General features: G+C 39.4%; 1 protein-coding gene across 1 annotated transcript in view; it reads left to right on the top strand.

Moving 5' to 3' along the window:
• The window catches only part of ABHD5 (abhydrolase domain containing 5, lysophosphatidic acid acyltransferase), a 42,978-nt gene extending 22,534 nt beyond the window's left edge, over window positions 1–20,444 (top strand). Inside the window, exons 4-7 of the mRNA XM_042782161.1 lie at window positions 14,011–14,165; window positions 16,890–17,001; window positions 19,565–19,751; window positions 20,355–20,444. Coding sequence (XP_042638095.1) covers window positions 14,011–14,165; window positions 16,890–17,001; window positions 19,565–19,751; window positions 20,355–20,444 — 544 coding nt within the window. The remainder of the gene's footprint in view (window positions 1–14,010; window positions 14,166–16,889; window positions 17,002–19,564; window positions 19,752–20,354) is intronic.
• The last annotated feature ends 2,161 nt before the right edge of the window (window positions 20,445–22,605 follow it).

Genomic DNA, 22,605 nt, shown 5'->3' with positions numbered 1-22,605 from the left:
CTGGTAAGATTTATTCCCAAGTATTTTATTTTTTTGGTAGCTATTGAGAACGGTATTGATTTCCTTATTTCTTTTTCAGCAATCTCATTGCTGGTTTAGAGGAATCCAACTGATTTCTGGATGTTGATCTTATATCCTGCTACGATGCTAACTCTATTTCAGAGTGTCTTCTGACAACCATTTTGGTCTTTCATTCTTTCCTGTCTTTTTAACGATCTTTTTGCTTTCTTCATTTATGTTGTCCTTAATGTTATCCTACAGCTTGTCTGGTCTTTGGTCACTAGTGTTAAGTGAGTCAAATCTGTTCTTGAGATGGTCTTTAAATTCAGGGGGGATATACTTAAAATTATACTTTGGCTCTTGTGGACCTGTTTTAATTTTCTTCAGCTTCAGATTGAACTTGCATATGATTAATTGATGGTCGGTTCTGCAGTTAGCCACTGGCTTTGTTCTGACAGGTGATATCGAGCTTCTTCATCTGACTAGATGTAGTCAATTTGATTCCTGTGTTTCACATGTGGTGAGGTCCCTATCTAGAGTTGCCATTTATGTTGTTTTCAAAAAAGGTACTTACAATGATTGAGTCTTTGGTCTTACAAAATTCTATCATTTGATCTCTGATGTCTTTTCTGTCTCCAAAGCCATATTTCCCAGCTACTGATCCTTCTTCTTTGTATCCAACTTTCTCATTCCAATCACAAGTTATTATCAATACATCTTGATTTCATGTTTGATCAATTTCAGATTGTAGAAGTTGGTAAATATCTTTAATTTCTTCATCTTTGGCATTAGTGGCTGGTGCATAAATTTGAGTAACAGTCATATTAACAGGTATTCCTTATAGACGTACAGATATTATCCTATCACTGACAATGCTGTACTCTAGAATAGATCTTGAAATGTTCTTTTTGACAGTGAATGCAATGCCTGATTCTAGATGGCCAATATCAGTCCAGGAATTGATAGGATTTCAATTGAGCTATTTCAACAAAAGGATGTAGTGTTAGAAGTACTCACTTGGCTATGCCAAGCAATTTGAAAGACAACTACCTAGCTATCCAACCAGAAGAGATCTGTATTTGTGCCAATTCCCAAAAAAGATAATCTAACATATCTGAATGTTAATACAGAACAAAAACTCATCTTTGTTTTGTGCATCTTTTGGAAATGGACAAAAAAAACAATATCAACATTTTTGTTCTGTCAACACATTTTTCCATGGTATTTGTTTTTCAGCCCAAAATTGTCACCAACCTTGACACTATGAATGAGACCTAGGTTGATAAAGGTCATTTTCAGAGTGCATAGATGCACCAGTGAGGCTGCTGCATTGCCTAACTCCACATGTGCTACTGACACACAATGTGACATGCAGAGTGGCAGCCCTGTGTATCTGACGTTTACTTCTCTATAACAGCCAACTTTTTCTCTGTAATGTTTTATCTAAACTTCAGTATTTGGCCCTGATTTTCTGGAGAGCCCATAATCTTGTATGTGCTAGACTAGAAATAGTCTTGTCAACTAGTAGGCCCATATTTTCTTGTAGTTGGCTTTTTGGGGTAGCTCTGTTTTATTGTGTCCTGTTCTCAGTGAGAAACTCTTTGTTGTGTTTCTGGGGAAAGAAAAAGAAAGTAGATACTTTTGTGGTATAAGACAAGAGGGCTGTTTGTGGGAGTTGAGCTTCCTCTGTTTCTGGTTGCTGTTAGCCCCTGACTCATGGTGAGGCCATGCATAGTGCAACAAAACACTGCCTGGTCCTGTGCCATCCCCATGATTGGCTGCAAACTGTATTGTGATCCATGGAGTTTTCTTCCTTGTCCATCTTAGTCTGGAAGCTCTGCTGAAACCTGTTCAGCATCCCAGCAACACACAAGCCTCCACTGACTGATGGGTGGGGGCTGTGCGTGAGATGCTGTGTCCAGGAATCAAAGTGGGTCTTCCCACATGGAAGGCAAGAGAATTCTGCCACGAACCACCACTGCCCTCTCCTTTGTTTCTTATCAGATGTTTATTTGTCCCTCCCTGTCTTGATGTTTTATCTCCCAAAGATATGATATGACACAAGATTCTCTGAGCCAGACAGTGAATCCCTGGTCGTGAGACACCTAAGTTTTAGAATCCTTATCCTTCATGCTTATCTACGGATTAGATCATTAGTGAGATTTTCATTTGTACTTTGAAATGCTCCAAAGAGAGAGGGCTTCAGAGGTTGAGAAGGGAATTAACCACTTTCAAAGCATCTGTAAGTGAGCATGGAGCCAGCACAGGGCATTTATTCTGTTGTGCTTGGGATCTCTATGAGTCAGCAGCTGACTCCGTGGTAGCTAACAACAACAATAATAAAAGAGAATAGCAACATATTTTGATGGTCATGTGGGACAGAATAAGTATCTAAAGCAATGTCAGTGATCCCTGTATTAGACTACTTTTTAGAAAATGATTTGTGAATGTTTGTGCCTGATGCTAGAAATAAAAGTATAGTATTGTGTCAGGACCAAGAACCACTATGTATTAGCAGTAGGTGGACATGAGAATGCTTGAAGTAATTAGCATGTTTAAATCAGCCAGCTGTTGCCAAATACTGAGTAGAACTCTACAGAGTATTGTATATTCAAGCCAATGTTCTTTTCCTTTTTTTTGGGGGGGGGGGGGGGAAGCAATTATGAAGCATTAAGAGTGGACAGATAAATGGAGCCAGTATTCTTTACTGCATAAAACGAACATTATTAAACCCAGATTAATTTTTAAACAATAAGGTTCTCTGGGTTTTCAGATACCCCAAAATAGAACTGAAGTTGGGTCAGCCAAAACACTGTACCTGGCACATAGACCTGTAAACGTTTTTTTAATATATTAACCTGAAAAAAGATCATTGTAAACTAAATTCACCCTTGGTCTTTTATATATTCTTTTCTCTGTTTTCGCTTTATTTTGCATAAAATTTTCAAGAAATAGGATCTGGTCACTTTCTTTAGGGAAGAAAAATAGGTTTCAGCTGTGCAGATGTAAACAGGGAAAGATTTCTGTTTTATGCCTTTGGACAATTAATTAACATCTTAAGTTAGTGTGTCTCATAAAAGCAAAAGTAAAAACCCATCTCACTGTCATCAAGTTGATTCCGACTCATAGCAACCCCCTTTGGGTTTCCGAGGCAGTAAATCTTTACAGAAGTAGATTGTCCAGTCTTCCTTCTATGGAGTGGCTAGTGGGTTTGAACCACCAACCTTCTGATTGTTGTTGTTGTTATGTGCTGTTGAGTCGGCCCCAACTCATAGTGAATAGTGACCCCTCCTTGGGTTTCCGAGGTGATATCACTATGGAAGTAGATTGCCCAACCTTCCTTCCAAGGAGTGGCTGGTAGGTTTGAACCACCAGCCTTCTGGGTAGCAGTCAAGTGCCTTAGGCACTACACTACGAAGGTGGGACCACTGTGTGTGTTTGTGTGTGTGTGTGTGTAAGAAAAAGTTATTACTGAGAATGCTTCTGCTAACCTAATATATATATACAAACACATGTATATACATACATGATTTATTTAAACCTATGACTTTAGTTAGTGTAGAAGTATATTAAATGTACAAAATAAGATTTTAAGAGTTTAAAATTTATTTGTTCTTCCTGTCCTTATAGACCAGCTAGTACGCCAGTGCAGCACATGGTATAGGAAGACAAGAGTTGACAATCTCTTGTACCACCTCTTTCTTCTAGCTTTTTTCTTCTTTTGCTTTTCAGAATGGCTGCTCTTTAAGCATTTCTCTTTTAAGGGAATGGAAAAGGATAAATGAGTCAGAATGTCTTTGTTTTTTGTAAGGAATATCATTCTTTTCCTTTGCTGCAGGTCTTCCATACTGCCCATATGTTTATGCAGATCGCTATTACTGTTCTCACTTTTGTTTATGTCTCGCCTTAAATCTTTTCTGTTTGATCCTGACTGGACAGAGTCTACAGATTTATGCAGGTGACCTGATGTTATGGTTAATAGAACTAGTCAGTAGACTCACAAATCCAAGCATAGTTAGATGTCACTAATCACTAGAAGTGTGTTTATAATTACAAAAACAAAAACTAGTTGCTGTTAAGTCGAGTCAGTGTGTGTCAGAGCAGAACTGTGCTCCACAGGGTTTTCAGTAGCTGATTTTTTGGAAGTAGATCACCAGGCCTTTCTTCCAAGGCGTATCTGGGTGGAGTCGAAGCTCCAGCCTTTCAGTTAGCAGCTGAGTGTGTTAACCATTGCACCACCCAGAGACTCCCTTGTGATTATAGCAAACCTCATGTTGAGTGAAATTTAGTGTTTGATGTTTCTTCAAGTCAGCAAACCAAGCAGATGTGATAATTGTCAGGGCCTCCAGCTGTGTGATCTGAAATGTTTTACCTGAGCTAGAGAAGCTTCTTTCTGGCACATACACATTTTCTCATGTGCAACAGTAGTGCTCCATTTAATATCAATTAAGCAGTTAGGAGCTCTGGTGGTGTAGTGCCTAGGGCACTTGACTGCTAACCAGAAGCCTGCGGTTCAAACCCACCAGCCACTCCTTGGAGATAACTCCTCAGAAACCCAAGGAGGGGCCCGACTATGAGTCGGGATCAACTTGATGGCAGTGAGTTTGGTTTGGTTTAGAAGCAATTACAGAACTGCCACATCTCAATTTGTATCTCTTACCCTACTTCCCATAGATCCAAGTACCAATTTTATTATCATGAGATTAAAATGAATATATGAGTTTCAGAAAGTTTTTTGGGGGGGTTGGGTGGGGCAGGTAGAGAGTGATCTAATAGAGAAATGAAATTCAGTTAATTTCCTGCACTCCCTTTGCATCTATTTTTGTGTCTTTTTTTTTTTTTTTTCCCTAATGGACTTTGAGGATGTTACTTTTTTTTTTTTTTTTTTGCCTCCTCACTCCTGCCACCACAACTTCTGCCACTGAGTCTATTCCAACTCATAGTGACCCTATAGGACAGAGTAGAACTGCCCCATAGGGTTTCTGAGGCTGGCTTGTGGGTTCAAACTGCTGACCTTTTGGTCAGCATGCCAATTCCTTAGGCACTGCATCTACAGCTCCTCTGCCTCCTCAGGTTTGACAAATTCTCTCTCTCTCTCTTTTTGTCTCTTAGGTAAGACACCTTATCTAGAGTTCCTCTTGTTTTTGTTGATGGAGGAGGAAAAAGAAAACAGCATTGTCTTCTTTATTAGAACTTAGTATCCCAATCCATACCTATTTCTGTCCTTGTATTTTAAGGGCAACTGCGTTCTTTATTTTTACAGGACAGTTTGAGGAGAATGAAAATGCCTAGTCTAAGGTGCTTATTGGGAGATCTGGTAGCATAGTGCCTAAGGCACTTGACTGCTAATCAGAAGGCTGGCGATTCAAACCCACCAGCCACTCCTCCGAAGGAAGATGGGGCAATCTGCTTCCATAGTGATACTGCCTCGGAAACCCAAGGAGGGGTCGCCATGAGTCAGGTCCGACTCCACGGGACATAACAACAACAATGTGCTTATTAGGAAGGATTTGTTTTTAAAAATTTCCCTGCCCTCCCACTTGAGGAAGGATTCTTATGATAGAGAACAAATAAAAAGGAATCAGTTTCTACCAATTTTCAGAACACTAGGTCAGCATAGGTGGCTAAACTCTATGATCAGCAAACTGCCTCTGTCAATAAGAGTCATTGTAGATTCTAACTCGGGGCAGTGATCCCATCTTTTCCTCAGATTCTTGATACTGATTAAGAACTGGGTAGTGAGCATTTGTGATATTTATGTAAAAGTGCCTGGATGATTCCACCATTGAGTGAAATGCTGTAACATTTATATTTCACCAGTTTTGTTGCATTTAAATAATGTTAAATGACTTAAGGAACTCTGGTGTCACAACTGGTAAGTGCTCAGCTATTAACTGAGAGTTTGACGGTTCGAACCCACCCAGTGGCCCCATGGGAGCAAGACTTGGCAATCTGCTTCTGAAAAGATCATAGCCAAGAAAACCCTATGTGGCAGTTCTGCTCTGTCACATGGGGTCACTGTGAGTCAGAATGGACTTAACACAAACTAACAACAGTAACAAGTAACTGTTTTGAGACATTCTGTTTTCATTATTTTTCTCTAAAAATAAAATGTCTAAAGAGTCACCTGGGCTCCAAACAAACAAAAAAAAAACTCACTGCCGTCAAGTCGATTGTGACTCATAGCGACCATTCATTGGGTTTCCAAGGCAGTATCTCTATGGAAGTAGATTGCCCAGTCTTCCTTCTGAGTAGTAGCTGGTGGGTTTGAACCACCAACCTCTGGTTAGCAGTCAGATGCCTTAGGCACTGAGCCACCAGAGCTTCTACCTGGGCTCCAGTCACACTATAAATCTCAGCACTTATTTTAAGTCATATCTATCTTTTTAAATTGGACGGTGTTAATCATACCTTACCTTCAGCATGTCCCTCATTCATTCATCCATCAGATAGGTGCTGGATATGATGCTACAGGCTGGACTTGGTAGTGAGCAATGAAGGCTTACAGTCTATTCAGAGAAGAGACAGGCATTCAGTAATCACCCAAGTATCATGACCACTGCAATGAGTGCTGTGATGAAGTAGGTGATGCTGTGAGAATTCTTGATGAGAACCTGACCTTGTCTGAGGAGCCAGTAATGGAACTCTGAAGAAGTGCAGCTTGAGCTGAGGTCTGAATGGGTTGTAGCAGATGGCAAGAGAGCATTGTAGGCAGGGGGGACCAAAATTGCAAAGACCCTGTAATAGGAGGATGCCTGGGCCATTCTTGAAAGCCCAGTGGGGCAGGTGGGCACAGAAGTTATGTGTGGTTAGTAGATGAGTGCAAATGGGGAAACAATTCCCTAGTGCTCCTTCACCCCAAAAATTACCTTCGTTTATCTCCATTCTTTTACCATGATGCGTAATAATTAGAGATGGCATTGGAATTTCATTTGTAGATTAATACATTGGGTCACAAAGCAAAGGGCACCTCACTGGGTGAAGTGTTTGGGGCTGTCATTCTGTAAAGCCTTCTTCATTGAGCAATGTCTGATCACCTACAGATGGGCATGAAGAGGAGAGGGTAGTGTAAACCAGCGATAATAGCCAAAGATGCCATCTCCTTTCTTTCATCTATGTGCCCAATTTTTTATTTTAATTTTCCTTTCTGTCTGGGCCTTGGTGCTCTGGACCCCATGCAAAGACTATATCGGTATTTTATATAAACTATAGTGCCTAAGGCACTTCACTGCTAACCAGCAGGCTGGCGGTTCATACCCACCAGCCACTCCTCAGAAGGAAGGTTGGGCAATCTACTTCCGTAGTGATACTGCCCTGGAAACCCAAGGAGGGGTCGCTATGAGTTGGGTCCGACTCAACGGCACATAACAACAACAACAACAAGGACAAGGAGACTATGTTGTGGTTTTTCTTAGCTGCTGTCGAGTCAATTCCTACTCATAGCAACTCTGTCTACAACAGAATGAAACACTGCCCAGTGCTATGCCATCCTTACAATCCTTGCTATGATTATCTCATTGCAGGTCTTCCCCTTTTGCACTGACCCTCTACTTTACCAAGCATGATGTCGTTCTCTAGGGACTGGTCCAGTCTGACAATGTTGCCAAAGTGTAGGTGAGACGAAGTCTGGCCATTCTTACTTCTAAAGAACATTCTGACTTTACTTCTTTGAAGACAGATTTGTTCATTCTTCTGGCTGTCCACATTATTTTCAGTATTCTTTGCCAACACCACAGTCCAGGGGCATCAATTCTTGTGGGTCTTCCTTATTGATTGTCCAGCTTTCACATGCATTTGAGGCTATTAAAAATGCTGTGGCTTGTGTCAGGCCCAGTTTTGTCTTTAAAGTAACATCTTTGTTCTTTACCATTTTAAAGAGGTCTTTTGCAGATTTACCCAATGCGATACATCATTAGATTTCTTGACTCTTCTTCCATGGGTGTTGATTATGGATCCAAGTAAAATGAAATCTTTGACAACTTCAGTCTTTTCTCTGTTTATCAAGATATTGCTTACTGTTCCAGTTGTGAGGCTATTTGTTTTCTTTATGTTAAGGTATAATCCATTCTGAATGCTGTAGACTATGATCTTCATCAGTAAGTGCTTCAGAATTATACCACCAGGTCCTTCTTTCTAGTCTGTCTTAGTCTGGAAGCTCCACTGAAACCTGTCACCATGGATGAGTCTGCTGGTATTTGAAATACCAGTGGCATACCTTCCAGCGTCACAGCAACATGCAAACCACTACAGTGTGACAACCTGATAGACAAATGATGGAGAAGAGGGCTACAGAAACTTTTGTTAACTTGGAAAGTGCTTAACACAAAGATCCATTCTTCCAAGTTACAATAGAATAGGTTACAACTGGCATTCACTTCTCCAGTAAAAGGTTTCCAGACTGTCTTATCTTTTCTCTTTTGACCCCACCTGGCTCTGGCTCCTGATTCTGCCACTCTAGGCTGAGCAATTCTTGTTGGCCCCTCTTGAAAGCTTTTCTACTTGACCTGAAGTGGAGGTATTTAATTTGTTGTTCTCTGTGCTTATCTCAACCGCCCCCCCCACACACACACACTGGCTTGAAGCCAATGGGAAATACCTAGGGCAAAGTTTATTTTGAGAATGGCTCCTTTGTGCACTGATTAGAGTCTTTTTGGTCTCTGACATCAGGAAAGAATGTTATTTTCCTTGTTCCTTTCCTTGTTCCATGCCTAGGATCTGTAGACTCCCTTAGGGAGTCTGTGTTCTAGATCTGATTGTTCTTGTTGCATAATTTCCAGGTGGTGACTGACTTTAAATCTCATAAAGATCAGGTTTATATACCCCTGTTGTTGGAGCAGGTGTTGTTTGCTGCTGTTAACCTCCTGACCTACTCTAATGACTAAGATAAGAGTGTCTTCCTTTTTTGAAACTGATGGGCTCTTCTTTTGTTCCTGCTCTGCTGGTTCTTCGTTTTTCCAGTAGTTTGGATCAATCTCTGACCTTTGACAAAGATATCTGATTGAAGACCCATATATGCTGTCTAGCTAGACTTAAGCCTATCCCTTACCATAGATGTGAACTGGCAATCTCATCAGGCTGTCATCTGTGAAATATTATAGGGTAAGGCCTAGATTATTATAATACCATAGATATACATTAAAACTAAGTAACTGTTATCAAGTGAGGAGATAATCTTTCACTTAGAAGATGAGAAGTTAGTCTGTGAACTTGGTTCAAGGTTATAATAATGTGAGGCAAAACCTGTAATTAGGCTTCCTAAAGAATAAATACTAAATTACTCATTGGCCACATGGCTTCTGATCACTATCTTCCCATGCTGTGGAATAAATTTTGCTCTAGGAGTCCTCATAAGGAGCTGTGGTGGTGCAGTGCTGAAGGCATTTGACTGCTAACTAGAGGTTGTTGGTTCAAACCCACCAGATGCTCCGTGGAAGGAAGATGAGGCAATTTACTTCCATAAAGATTTACCACTTTGCAAACCCAGTGGGGGGTCACTGTGAGTTGGAATTGACTCGATGGCAGTGGGAGTCTTCCTATTTTTGCTACTACAGCTACCTAACATTTGTTGGATACTTATGTGGTAACCACCAACCTCAGTACTTGGCATGGTGTTTCTCATTTACCCCAAGACTGTGGCCATGAGTCAGTCACCCTTCGAACCTGGAACTGAACTCATTCTTGTGGCTCAATTTTCAGCCAAACATAGGTCTACAAAGTGAACAATAGCACTAGGAAGGTTCACACTCATAGAACAATCAATTATTCAGGTTCAAAAGGGCAGCATTTGCCCAAGGGCAAAATTCAGAAGGCAGGAAAGGTTAGGGGACAAGGAGGAAGGGAAATGAGAAACACAGAGAAGAAGTGGGAGGAATGCTGTTATATTGAAGGAATTGTAGTCAGTGTCACAAAACAAAATGTGTATGAATTGGTGAGTGGAAAACAAATTTGCTCTGTAAACTTTAACCCAAACCACAATAAGAAGTTTAGAACTAATAAATAAAAATAAAATCCTCATAACCAAAAAAAGCAATAATTATTTTCTGAGGTCTTTTATATATAGTGGAAGCAGATGATGTACAACTAAAGTTAGCTTGTTTTAGAGCTTTAAAAATTATTTTCAGTTTTTTCATTTGATTATAACCCTCCATAAGAATTATATATATAAGTATTTGGCTATCTAAAACAAAGTTATATGGATTTGTACTCAGGTTAGTTACATGACAAACTTTTCTATCCCTGACCATGCTATTTTATTACAACAAACAAACTGGTACTGACTCCCTAAATGGATTTTACTACCTACTAGCCACCTTCTAGGAGCTCTGGTGGTGTAGTACCTAAGGCACTTGCCTGCTAACCAGAAGGCTGGAGGTTCAAACCTACCATCCACTCCTCGGAAGGAAGATGGGTCAATCTACTTCCGTGATATTGCCTCGGAAACCAAAGGAGGGGTGGCTATGAGTTGGATCCAACTTGATGGCACATAACAACAACAACAACAGCCACCTTCTAATATAAGAAATAGCAGTATATTCTAACGTCATCTGAGGGACCAGAAATACCCAGACTGGACTAACTCCTGTGCTTACACTTTGATGATACTTTATAAAATTTGTATATCTCTATAGATAAAGAGGGAGCTCTGGTAGCATGGTGCCTAAGGCACTTGACTGCTAACCAAAAGGCTGGGGGTTCAAACCCACCAGCCACTCCTCAGAAGGAAGGTTGGGCAATCCTACTTCCCTAGTGATACTGCCTCGGAAACCCAAGGAGGGATCACTATGAGTCGGGGCTGACTCGACAGCACATAACAACAACAACAACATAGATAAAGAACAAAGGGAAGCATAGGAAAGCATAATAGTTCAAATGTTTACTGAGCATCTGCCATGTGCTGACCTCCATGTTATGTGCTGAATGACACAAGATTGAATAATTGAGGGTGCATTTTCCTCCTTTCAGGAAAAAAAGGGGGGACCATTTGCCCTTATGTATATTTTGCATGATTTTTTAGACTGGCATTTTTATGTAAGGATGATATTTTTGTGATACATATTAAACAAGGGAAGGCAAAATGGAGGCAAAACCAAAACAATCTCTTAACTAGGGAGATTAGACTTTCCCTTCCTCTAGGTTGCCTTTGTCCACTCCCTTCTTGGGTTCACCTGTCAGTAAGATCCTGGAGCAGACTAGACAAGATCCCTTAACAAATGTCTAGCAAAAAATTAACAGTCTTTTAGGGCAGGATATGTTTTAATAAAGAATTCCTTTTTCTCTTTGGGAGGTAGGTCATTAGTGAATAGTATTGGCTGTTTCCTAATATAAATCTTTGCTACTTTCTACTGTTGTGTGGCTGTCTTAATAATTCTGCTCACACCCTACCGCACATCCTCCCCAAATCTCTCTGTAGCCATAGTAAGGAGAGTTTAGAAAGGAATCAAAACATAAGAAATTGTCTGCCATTTAAATATATATACATTTTAAATACATATACTTATGATGGGGTTCTGTTCCCATGACTCTGTCCTAAGTTGATTCTGATGTAAATCAAGTAATTTTTCTTTTTTAAATATCAGGTATCTTTATAAGTCTGATCTTTGAACATCTACGAGTGACCAACTGAGAATGATAACATCAGCAGATTATGTGCTGCAACGTTGTATGTAGTACATATTACTAACAGTAAGATGTACAAAAAATGAAAGCAGACAATCCTAAATGCAGTTTGTCATAACTCAAATATGTCTATAAGTCGGGGACTACCTATATGTATATATACATACATACGTATATATATATATTTACAAATTAATATAATTATATCTATATCTTCCCCTACCCCATTTCCATATCTTAAGGAGGTTTCGTGGCGTAGTGGGTAAGGCATTTGGCTGCTAACCAGAAGGTCAGCAGTTCAAACCCACCAGCTGCTCTGCGGAAGGAAGGTGCGGCAGTCTACTTTTGTAAAGATTTATAGCCTCAGAAACCCGGTGAGGGTCGCTATGAGTCAGAATTGACTCAGTGGCAGTGAGTTTGGTTTCTTTCATTTTTTGGTTTTCCATATCTTACTAGCAAATAGTCTTATATGAAACTTTTAGCCAGTAAAGACACATTAAGTATACAAAACTCTCACGTATCACTTACCTCCACACAGTTATATCCTCTTCTTGGTTTAGTTTTGACCATAAAATTTGAGAAACCCTTTAAACAATTCTTCTTAATGCTATGAAATCTAGGGTATTGTGTTAGGATTGGCTTATGTTTATCTTATGTTTCTTAGCCAGTTCTTAGGAGAGCCCTCTGCCCAATGGCTTTTTGACATCTCTTAGATTACTATAGTTAGGAAATAGTACTTTTAGCTCTCATTCTGCATTAACAAGCTGCGTCATCGAGCAGGTTGCAAATGCATAGTGTGCCTTGGCCGCCACCTCATCTGTGATGAAAGATTGAGCTGAGTGTTCTCTGAGGACACTTAGAGCTCAGTGTTCTAGGTCTGTGCTCTGAAAGTCTATGTTTGAGAAATGAAATGAAATTAAAGTAAAAGACTTTTTGCTAATTCATCTTTATCTGTACTGACAAAAGTAAGAAAATAAATCTTATATAAGGAATAAAAGCCATCTGGGCCCATGCTTTGGCTTCTTTACTCTTCCATTGCAGTTCTGGAATCATTGTCATTTCATCCTTGGGAGGTTTTTGCTGATCTTTGTGACTGTTTTGGTTACAGTTGACTATCGTACTGTGTCAGAAGGACTTTTATGCTTTGTTAAGAATCTTTATGACATGTAAAACCATGATGCAATTACATGGAAGCACTACTAGATACTTCTGGTTCTCCCTTAACAGGAGAGATATGAAGGAGTATTATGAAGCAATTTTTATATGAATAAAAATTTTTTTATCTCTTTGTCCAATAAAGAAGAAAATTGGGAAAAGATTAGGAACAAAATGTGATAATAGTATATGGTGATTTCATAGGTAGGGGAGATGTGTTTTGATTCACCAAATTTCAGTATCCTAGAACAATGGGATATAATGTTATATTTTCAGTTCATATTACATTTACCTCGTATTTGTGAAAAGTTCATTTAGAGTTATTTTGAACTCACCTAAACCTCCCTTAAATTGTAAAAATGATTGATTGATTCATAAACCAAACCAAAATCACTGCCGTCGAGTCAGATCTGACTCATAGTGACCCCTTCTTGGGTTTCTGAGGTGTTAATCACTATGGAAGTAGATTGCCCAACCTTACTTCTGAGTAGTGGCTGGTGGGTTTGAACCTCCAGCCTTCTGGGTAGCAGTCAAATGCCTTAGGCACAACGCCACCAGAGCTCCTGTTTGATTCATAGGAAATAACTATTATTGGTGTCTGCAGCTACTTTATAAACCCACTGTTAAAGAGAGAATTCTGACTCACAGCAACACACACCCCCGGTCTCCGAAACGGTAAATATTTGTGGAAGTAGATTGACCCATCTTCCTTATGCAGAGCAGCTGGTGGGTTTGAAACACCAAACTACTGGTTAGCAGTCAGATGCCTTAGCACTGCACTACCAGCTCTCCTTTATAAGTATCAAAGCTACTTTATAAAAGTATGATATTAACCTTTAGTTATTTCTGCAGTGTCACCCACAAGAGACATGGAGCCTTTGGGTTTTTCTGAGTAGTCAGTGGACTGTATCATCTACCAGAGTGTAGCTGAAACCCAACATCTCTTGTCTTTTTTCTCAAGAACAGTCACTCAGTTACCACATACCCTTTAAAATATCTCTTTATTATCCAGATTTAGATATATTAAAAATAGTCTCTTTCTTCCTCCCTTTCTCAAATCCTACCAGATCTCAAAGTTTGTGCATAATGAAAACGTGCTATAACCTGTTTAGCCATTGGTCTTCTCTTTAATGTGAGAGTTTTTAAAGCAGTTTCATTCTACTTTATGAATGTTGTCAGTTCCTTATAGTCTTAGGATGAATTTGCCAAATGAACTTAAATTTGTTCTTTCCCCCACAGGGTTAATCATCTCATTTTAGTGGAGCCTTGGGGTTTTCCTGAGAGACCAGATCTTGATGATCAAGAAAGACCAATTCCAGTTTGGATCAGAGCCTTGGGAGCTGCGTTGACTCCCTTTAACCCTTTAGCGGGCCTCAGAATTGCAGGACCCTTTGGTGAGTCTTTATGTCTTAAGGAAGCAAAATGTTTATAGATTATCAGTAGAGGACTATTTACCAATCTCATTTTTGTTTGTCAAAGTCTTAAAAACCAGCCAACCAACAATCACACAAAAAACTGAACCTTTATGTTTTATTCGTCCTCCAATAATAAGTACCAGGCCATAAACAGAAATGAAGAAAACAGGCTTTTCTCCTGAAAAAAGAATCCTTATATTGCAACAAGCAGTTAGAAAGCAGAGAAGGAGGGACTGCTGAGGATGGGGTTAATCATCTTTGAACATTCTGAGAAAACCAAATAATCAGAGTGTCCCTCAGGAAGTGTCTGCTCTCTTAGTACATGGGAAAAGGAAGTGTAGCTTGTTAACCTGTTGCTGAGCATTAAAGAGCGGTTGGCCAATAGATTGTATCCAGCTGGTGGGTGACAAAGCCTGACTTGATTGACTGTGGGGATAACAAGAATCACCACACTCTTTGTCCCTTCCTTGCCCCTTAAATCTCAAAATGTTAGAAAGAGAGTCATTCTTCTCCGCAAACATTTTGGAGACTTGTGATTTATATTTCCAATGTTTTGAGGTACTGGTGTTTAGTCTCTGATTTAAGTTCATTTGTCTCTCAGCCTGTGTGCCTTGGCCCTGCAATTTTGGGGATGTTTTTACCTTTTTGTCACAGATGGTTATGGTCTGGCCCTCTCCCTTTACCCCTCATGACGTGTGTAAGTTATAAATGCTTTCAGCTGCAAGTAACTAAATACCTGACTAAGTGGCCTAAAAATCATAAAGTCTTTTACTATTTCCATAAAGTCTTTTACTGTTTCCTAAACAAGCAGTCTGGAGGTAGGTGGTTTCCGTGTTTGTTCTAGTAGCTAGCTCATCACTGTCAGGGTTTGGGTCTGTGTTTGTGACTCTTGGCCTTCTTCCTCACCTTAGTAAGATGACTGTGTGGCATGAAGCATCATCTCACAAAATAGCACCTTAAGCAAGAAGAAAGGAAAACATGGAAAATAATCTTTCTCTCTCCGTAATGCTTTCTTTTATCAGTGAAGAAAATCTTCCCTGGAAGGCCACAGGAGACACCTCCTTATGTCTGCCCACCCTTAGGACTTCCACTAGCAAAGAAGAATAAATTTCTCTGACTGATCAATCATAAGTTATTCCCTGGGGCTGAGGGAGGGGCCTGCTTTCTTTCTAGGCAGCACATTGCTGCCTAACTGATACTGTATAAAAGTACAGTTCTGTTAGCAAGAAAAGAAGAGAGGCATAGTGGCAAGGGGTGCTCCTCTCTGCCCAGCCCTGGTGCCTCCTTGCCTCCCTTGCCTCAGTACCATCCCTGCAGGGGATAGCAGCAAGTGAAAGAAGCACAGGGTTGAATTGGTGACCATAGTCCCTCACTGCTCTTCTAAATGATCTTTTCCCTGTCCCATTCTTCTTCCCCCTCCCTAGTAGAACCACTCCTCAGGTGCTTGATGAACTATTCAAGAGATCTATATATTCTATATAGTGCTGAAATACAAATGAATTTTATTGGAATTATGGTAAATATAAAGTATGAAAAGAAATTAGGGAACAGTAATGGGGAATGGAGAATTTCTAGGGTAGGACTTTTAAAGCCATATCCTCTGTCTCCCAGCGTTGCTTGCACTTGTTGTGGGGGTGGGGGTGGATCAGGGAATGTGGAATATCAGCTATATCATAAAAATTCTTACTGTAGTTGTGTGAATCCTTCAGAGATAGAAAGGTAGGACCAGGAAAGAAGTAAAACCTTGCTAGAGTAATGGGTGAGTGGTAGTAGCAGAAAGGAAAGCTGACCAATCCCTGACGAGAAGGTGGCTCTGGCTCTTCATCCTCTTTTGCTTCAGGGCCCTTGCCCCTCCTTCTCACCTCATGGGGGGACCTGAGAGCCACTGTAGCTGGCCTTAGCAGGGAGTGGTGCTGGTGTTCCCAAGCGGAACCTCTGAGTTAATTTTCCACAGAAAACATTTATATATCCCAGTTCACTTAGTTTAGATGCTGAGAGGTTGTAATTATGGAGGAAACACAAATTAACAAGTTAACTTTATTTGTGAGCTACTCCATTCACCTACCAAGTGTAATAGAATTTATTTGCTGACAGAAACAAATTTTAGAAAACTAACTTAATATGGTTTTGAGCTCTTAAAGCATAGTTATAAGTCCATATACAACACTCTTTGATTCTTACTTTAATCTTTCTTTAGGGAACTTGAAAAGAGCAGCTTTTAGGATTTATGTTTTTTTTCCATCTAAATTATATTTGAATATATGGACACACGCCCCTCACTTATCAACATGGTTTGTGATCCAAAAACCACGGTGTTGTGTGAAAATTGGCATTTTGCAAAAATGGAGGATGATTACATCATTGCCAAATTATATCATTACATAACTCCCAAACCACTGAGTGTCCTGGCCCAGCCAAGGTGACGCATAACCTTAACCATCACAGCCAATGTTAGTCTCCCTTCACACCTCAGCATTCATTATTGCCAGGCATATGTTGTTAATGCACGAAATAGTCAGATAGTATATTTTTTACTGTAATAAATATGAAATACCAGATAACATGATAGGCAATAAGTGAGGAATAGGTGTATAAATGCATACACATAACACTCATTGTATAAGTAAGCACTAAAACTTTATTATATAGTTTACATATTAAATTTAACTTGAAACATGGGTGTTTTTATTTCATACTAAATAGGTTTAAGTTTAGTGCAGCGTTTAAGACCTGATTTCAAGCGGAAGTATTCATCAATGTTTGCAGATGAAACTGTGACAGAATACATCTACCACTGCAATGTACAGACTCCAAGGTAACATTTATGATTCTAAATTTACATGTTTGGTTTTTACATTTTTTTGCAATATATGTGAGTAGTCTAGAAGGTTTTATAAAATGGTTAAATATGAAAGGGCAAGTGTTCATCTCTTCAAGCAATACCTACAATAAAACATGGTCTTGGGTTCTAATGGGGCTTTAAAAAGTAAGGATTACTTTCTTTCCCTGATGTGCTTATGAATAAGTTGAGGATGCATTGGTCTTGGTTATATCTAGGAGATGGTCTGAGTTGATGGATAAAGAAAAATTTCACATTGAAGCAACATTTCCCAAACTCAGTATGTGAGTATGAGTGTTAGACCGAAAAGAAGGTGCTGGATTAAACAATACTAAATGTGGTTTTTGTTTATTTGTTTTTTCTGTACTGTGGATCATTTTAAAACCTTTATTTTGCCAGAGTACATTAGATCTCTCGAGTGCATGGGAAATAGTGTACAGCATTTTCCAAGTTCATTCAGCAATTCCACTGAGCAGCCCTGAACATTGGTAGAAACACTGCTGCAGTTAGGGAAGAGTAAACAGGCTTGGTGGAGGGAGAGGGATAGAAGGGATTCTGCTTGAATTTTGACAGTGATTAGGAGAGAGGGAAGAAAGTAGCCAGAGGAAACAAGAGAGCCAAGCAAAGGGGTTTCTTAGTAAAAACTCTGTGTGTGTGTGTGTATGTGTGTGTGTGTGTGTTGACTTGAGGATGTTGGGTCGAAGGTACAAGTAGAGAACACAGAGCCTAAAGGTAGTGGGACACTAGGAGGAGGCTGACAGACCAAGGCCCTAGAATTGCAAAGAACATCAGGAACAGAGTGTTGAGATGAGAGCTCCACTGAGATATTAGAAGACTTGTCAAAAATGCAGTTCCTGAGCCCTTATTTTGAGATTCTGATTCAGCAATTCTGGGCTGCACATTTAACAAGGACTTCAGATTATTCTAGAACACATGGGGCATGAATTATTGTTGTTATGTACCGTCGAGTCAGACCCTACTCATAGCGACCCCTTCTTGGGTTTCCGAGGCAATATTGCTATGGAAGAAGATTGCCCAGCCTTCCTTCTGAGGAGTGGCTGGTGGGTTTAAATCACCACCCTTCTGGTTAGCAGTCAAGTGTCAAGTGCCTTAAGCATGAATAGCACTTTAAAAAGCAAGAAGTGGTCCCTCATCCTTTTCCTTTTCTAGGACTGAGACTTGGGTGGCAGGCTGAGAGGCTAGAAGCAGGGATGGCTTCCATGTGTTTTTTTTTCCTTTCCTCTCTCACTTTTGGTAGGGAACATGTATACCTACTTTATTAAAAGATCAAGGCCGCGGAGGCTATTGAGGTGTAGCTGTATCTTTTTCATAAAACAGGTTAGAGGTTCTCTGCCAAGAGTGAGGGAAGCTGGAGGGCCAGGTCCTCAAATGACTGGTATTTTGTGACTCTCAAGGCAGTTGAGTCCAGTGGATTAAGTCTGTGCATTTTTATTGACTTGGTCCAACAATTGTCAGTGGTTTCATCCCAGAATCATCATTCTTTTCCTGCATGATCTTGGTGTTTTCCTCTTGACTCACACACATTTCATGGTCACATGTGCCATGTAGTCCTGATTTACTGCTTTTCTTATGGTAGAACTTGAATTCTTCATACAAGCCAATTTATAATTTTGCCTACTTCTGCAAGAATAGCAAAATGACAACAAAAAGGACCTATTTTGCAGCAATTTGCAAAAATATTTAATGCAAGTTCCTTCTTAAGTTGGTAATGGCTTTGCCATTGCAAGTAAAAAGCTGGTACCACGAACCATCAGAAAAGTTACCTTATAAGTCAGTTCGCAGTAAGTCACAGTGAAAAAAACATTTTAGCTATCTCCACAAAAAGTAATTTAATACTATAATGATAGAGAATTGTTGCTATTAGTTGCCATCAGATTGATTCCAACTCTTGGTGACCCAATATGCAGAGTGGAACTACTCTGTAGAGTATCCAAGGCTGTGACCTTTCAGAAGCGGATAGCCAGGCTCATCTCCCAGGTCACCTCTGGATGGGTTCAAACTACCAGCCTGTTAGCTGGCAGTTAAGTGCTTAACTGTGCTGTGCAGAGACTCTACAACAGAGGATTAAGTTTCCATGTTTTGGTTTAGAAGAAGAAAACTTTTTAATTCACTGTTGTTCAGAGCAAGGAGCTCTAGTGACCTGGTGGATGAGGCATTTGATTGGTAACTGGAAGGTCAGCAGTTCAAACTCGCCGGCCATTCTGCAGAAGGAAGACAGGGCAATCCACTTCTGTAAAGATTTACAGCCTTGGAAACCCAGTGGGGGTTGCTATGAGTCAGAAACGACTCGATGGCAGTGAGTTTGGTTTGGGTTAGTATAGTTCAGAGCAGCCTTGTTTATAACAGTATCATCTTCTGTAGGGGTTTTCCTTAAGCTTCCCAGTAAGTCCTTTCTGTTTAAGCTGAGGTGGCTCTTAAATGAGAGAGAAGCTGGATGTAAGGGTGTTTTGATGAGATGGGAAGGTGATGTATACTCTTCCAAAAAGTCATACATGTATCTTCCTTCTTTCCCCTTAAGTGGTGAGACAGCTTTCAAAAATATGACAATTCCTTATGGATGGGCAAAAAGGCCAATGCTTCAGCGAATTGGTAAAATGGACCCTGACGTTCCAGTTTCAGTGATATATGGCGCCCGATCCTGCATAGATGGCAATTCCGGCACCAGCATCCAGTCATTACGACCACATTCATACGTGAAGACAATAGTAAGTATGTGGCTTGGTTCTGGTGTTCAGTTGTGGATGAAGTCTGTTTGTTCTCTTTGTCTTAATGAGGTTGCAGGTCATACTTGTGATTTCTGAGCTATATCTACAGTCTCAGAGACAATATCACACGGATTGGGAGCAGGGTTTGACCTACATGTCCAAACGGTGAATCACCTTTCTTAAGGGCTTGTTTTGTCCCCATGGCTGGGAGAGACTGAGAGAGGGACTGGTTCAGCAGTGTGTCAGCCAGCCAGGAAGACAGCCAACTCCTACCTCACACAGCAGCACAGTCTCACTTTGTTCCATCTCTCTGCTGGTCCTGTGATTAGTATTCAATTTAGACAGAAGTGTTGAAGTGTTGTTTTTTTATTTTTCACATTAACATTTTTATTAGGATTCAGTAGGTTTTTATATTTGTTCTCAGATCTTTTAATCGATAGAAAAATGGAGTGATTTTACAGATCTGTGTTGCTTATTCCTTTATGTTGTACTTTATTTACAAACACTGCTCTCATTATTATTGCCAAGTGTCTTTGCTTATATCACCATGTTTTATCGAATGCTTGTTACTCATAGACTGGTTGACTGCCTTTCCTCACCCAGGCCATCCTTGGAGCAGGGCATTATGTGTATGCAGACCAAGCGGAAGAATTCAACCACAAGGTAAAGGAGATCTGCGACACCGTGGACTGAGCACATGGAAGCCACAGGGGAGCACATGGAACCTGGCCATTGATATGATTCCTCAGCAATAATTGGTAGTCTCTGATGAAGAGTAAGGACTACTACACAAGAACCAGCAGTTTCTTAACTGTACTTTGCACATGTTTTCTTTATGAAGTAATTTGCACATTTAAACCAGTTAGTGCCTTCTGGAAAAATGGTTTTCTTTTCTCCCATACAAAAATTAAAATTTACTTAAAATGTACAAAGGAGTCTCCTAATCTAATAACTTTAAATAAAAGGTTATTTGGCCCTCTAATGTATTGAAAAATTGTAATTTTATTTTATTTTCATTTCTATTGAACTTTGCTATGTTGGGTACATTGGGTACATTTTATACTGCAGTCTATATTGCCAATTTAAAGTAATAATTTCTGGGTCAATTGTTTATATACTGTAAAGATGCACTTTATTTTCTTTGCATGTATTTACTGTGTTTAATAACTGATGGTTAATCTAAATTCAGTGTGTATTAATGTAAAACTATCAATTGTTTAGAATGCTTCATTTTTTGAATATAGTGACAAGACAGGTTTTTGGTTAAAAGGAGGGGGAGTCAATCACTAGCATTACTTTTACTGATTTTCCTCATTCTGTATTACATTTTAAATGTGATTACCCAGATATGAAATCTTTGGCAACATAATTCCTTGGAATTGTCTGTGTGTGATACAATTCTACTCTTTATGGAAACATGTCATTAATATTTCACTGATGCAAGTACTTGAAAAGCCTTAACTGAAATTCTGTCCTTTTTTTCCCATTAGTGATAGTATTTTCTATGAACTGAGATACAACAAACAGGACTGATTTCCATACTGAGGGGATATCTAAAACTGTTACTTTCCAGTAAGCCACATCATATTTTCTTTAACATCTACTAATTCTTGTAGATGGGTGCTAACACTGGATTACATTTTTACCACTAAAATATAAAAATAGGTGGCACTAATAGATCTCAATGCAGCAGAGTTGAAGTGTCACTTAGTTTTATTTTTAAAGAGTTTCGTGTTGATCGAATCACTTACATACTTGAAGTTTTATTTCAAAAACTCCATAAAGTACCACAGTTGATCAAACTATTTGACAATAACTGCTGTTAAGAATAGCACTTTCTTGCTGTTTTAAAATGAGGAAAATTTCTTTGAAACTGTGAAAATAAGCTCCACATGGCAACTGGCTGCTGAGAAGAACCTCCAGAAAAGAAAATCAAATAGGCATCTTTGCCTTACATTTTGCTTAATGTTGCCTGTCTGGGAGAAAGGTGATTATATAAATAAAACAGTGAACCTAGAGCAAATCATGCTTCTGTGCTCTGGCTCTTTGGTCAATTAGGAAATGCGTAGTTTAAGGAAATATCAGGTGGTATCACTGTGGATGAACTACAAGAAAGACTCATTGTCTACTTTATCTCCCCTATTGAAGAATGGGTAAATTTTACTAAAGCGTGATGAACAGCTTCACTTCCCAATGAACAGATTATCTGGCTTGTCACGTTAACTGAGTTAATGAAAGAAGATGTAACATGAGAGCTAAGAAATGACAGTTTTCTCTACCTTACGAACAAAACTAGTCCTCATTTTTCAGTTAGTATCTTGGCTGACCAGACTCAAGCCTATCAGCAGTAGAAATAATTTGGGTGATATTTTTTTTGTTTTTGTTTGACAATCTCTGGTCTCTCTTAATAATCCTTTGTTGGTGAGTGACAGTTTTCTTTTGGGAGGGACGATTTCTGCACAGGAAACATGGTCCCAGCTCTTAGAGGGCAGTTACTTGGTTTACTTCATAAATGAGGTTTCTGGCCACAGATGAGTCAAGTGATAAGGAAAGAAATATACCCAAACGTCAAGTAGAGCTTATTTTCCTACCGACTGGATTTGTATTTTTGAAAGATGTTATCGTAATTCTTTTTAAAAGTTATGTTTTGCTTTGGGCAACAGTGTATGGAATTTTGTGAAGATTGAGCCAGCAGAGAAGGTCACAATCTGCCAATGCCTGAAAATACAGCAGGTGCTAAATATTTTCTATTACAGTATTTGATCTTTGATAAATTATGCATAATGTAGTTTAATATATGGAATAAACTTTATTGTGATAGTTGCAACGAGATAGCTGTATATTTCCTTGAGTC

The sequence above is a fragment of the Orycteropus afer genome, unplaced genomic scaffold, assembly GCF_000298275.1.
Source record: "Orycteropus afer afer isolate SDZICR_OR568_19922 unplaced genomic scaffold, OryAfe1.0 scaffold00250, whole genome shotgun sequence".
NCBI lineage: Eukaryota > Metazoa > Chordata > Mammalia > Tubulidentata > Orycteropodidae > Orycteropus > Orycteropus afer.
The sequence above is the reverse complement of the archived record's forward strand: the minus strand, read 5'-3'. Positions and strand labels throughout refer to the sequence as shown.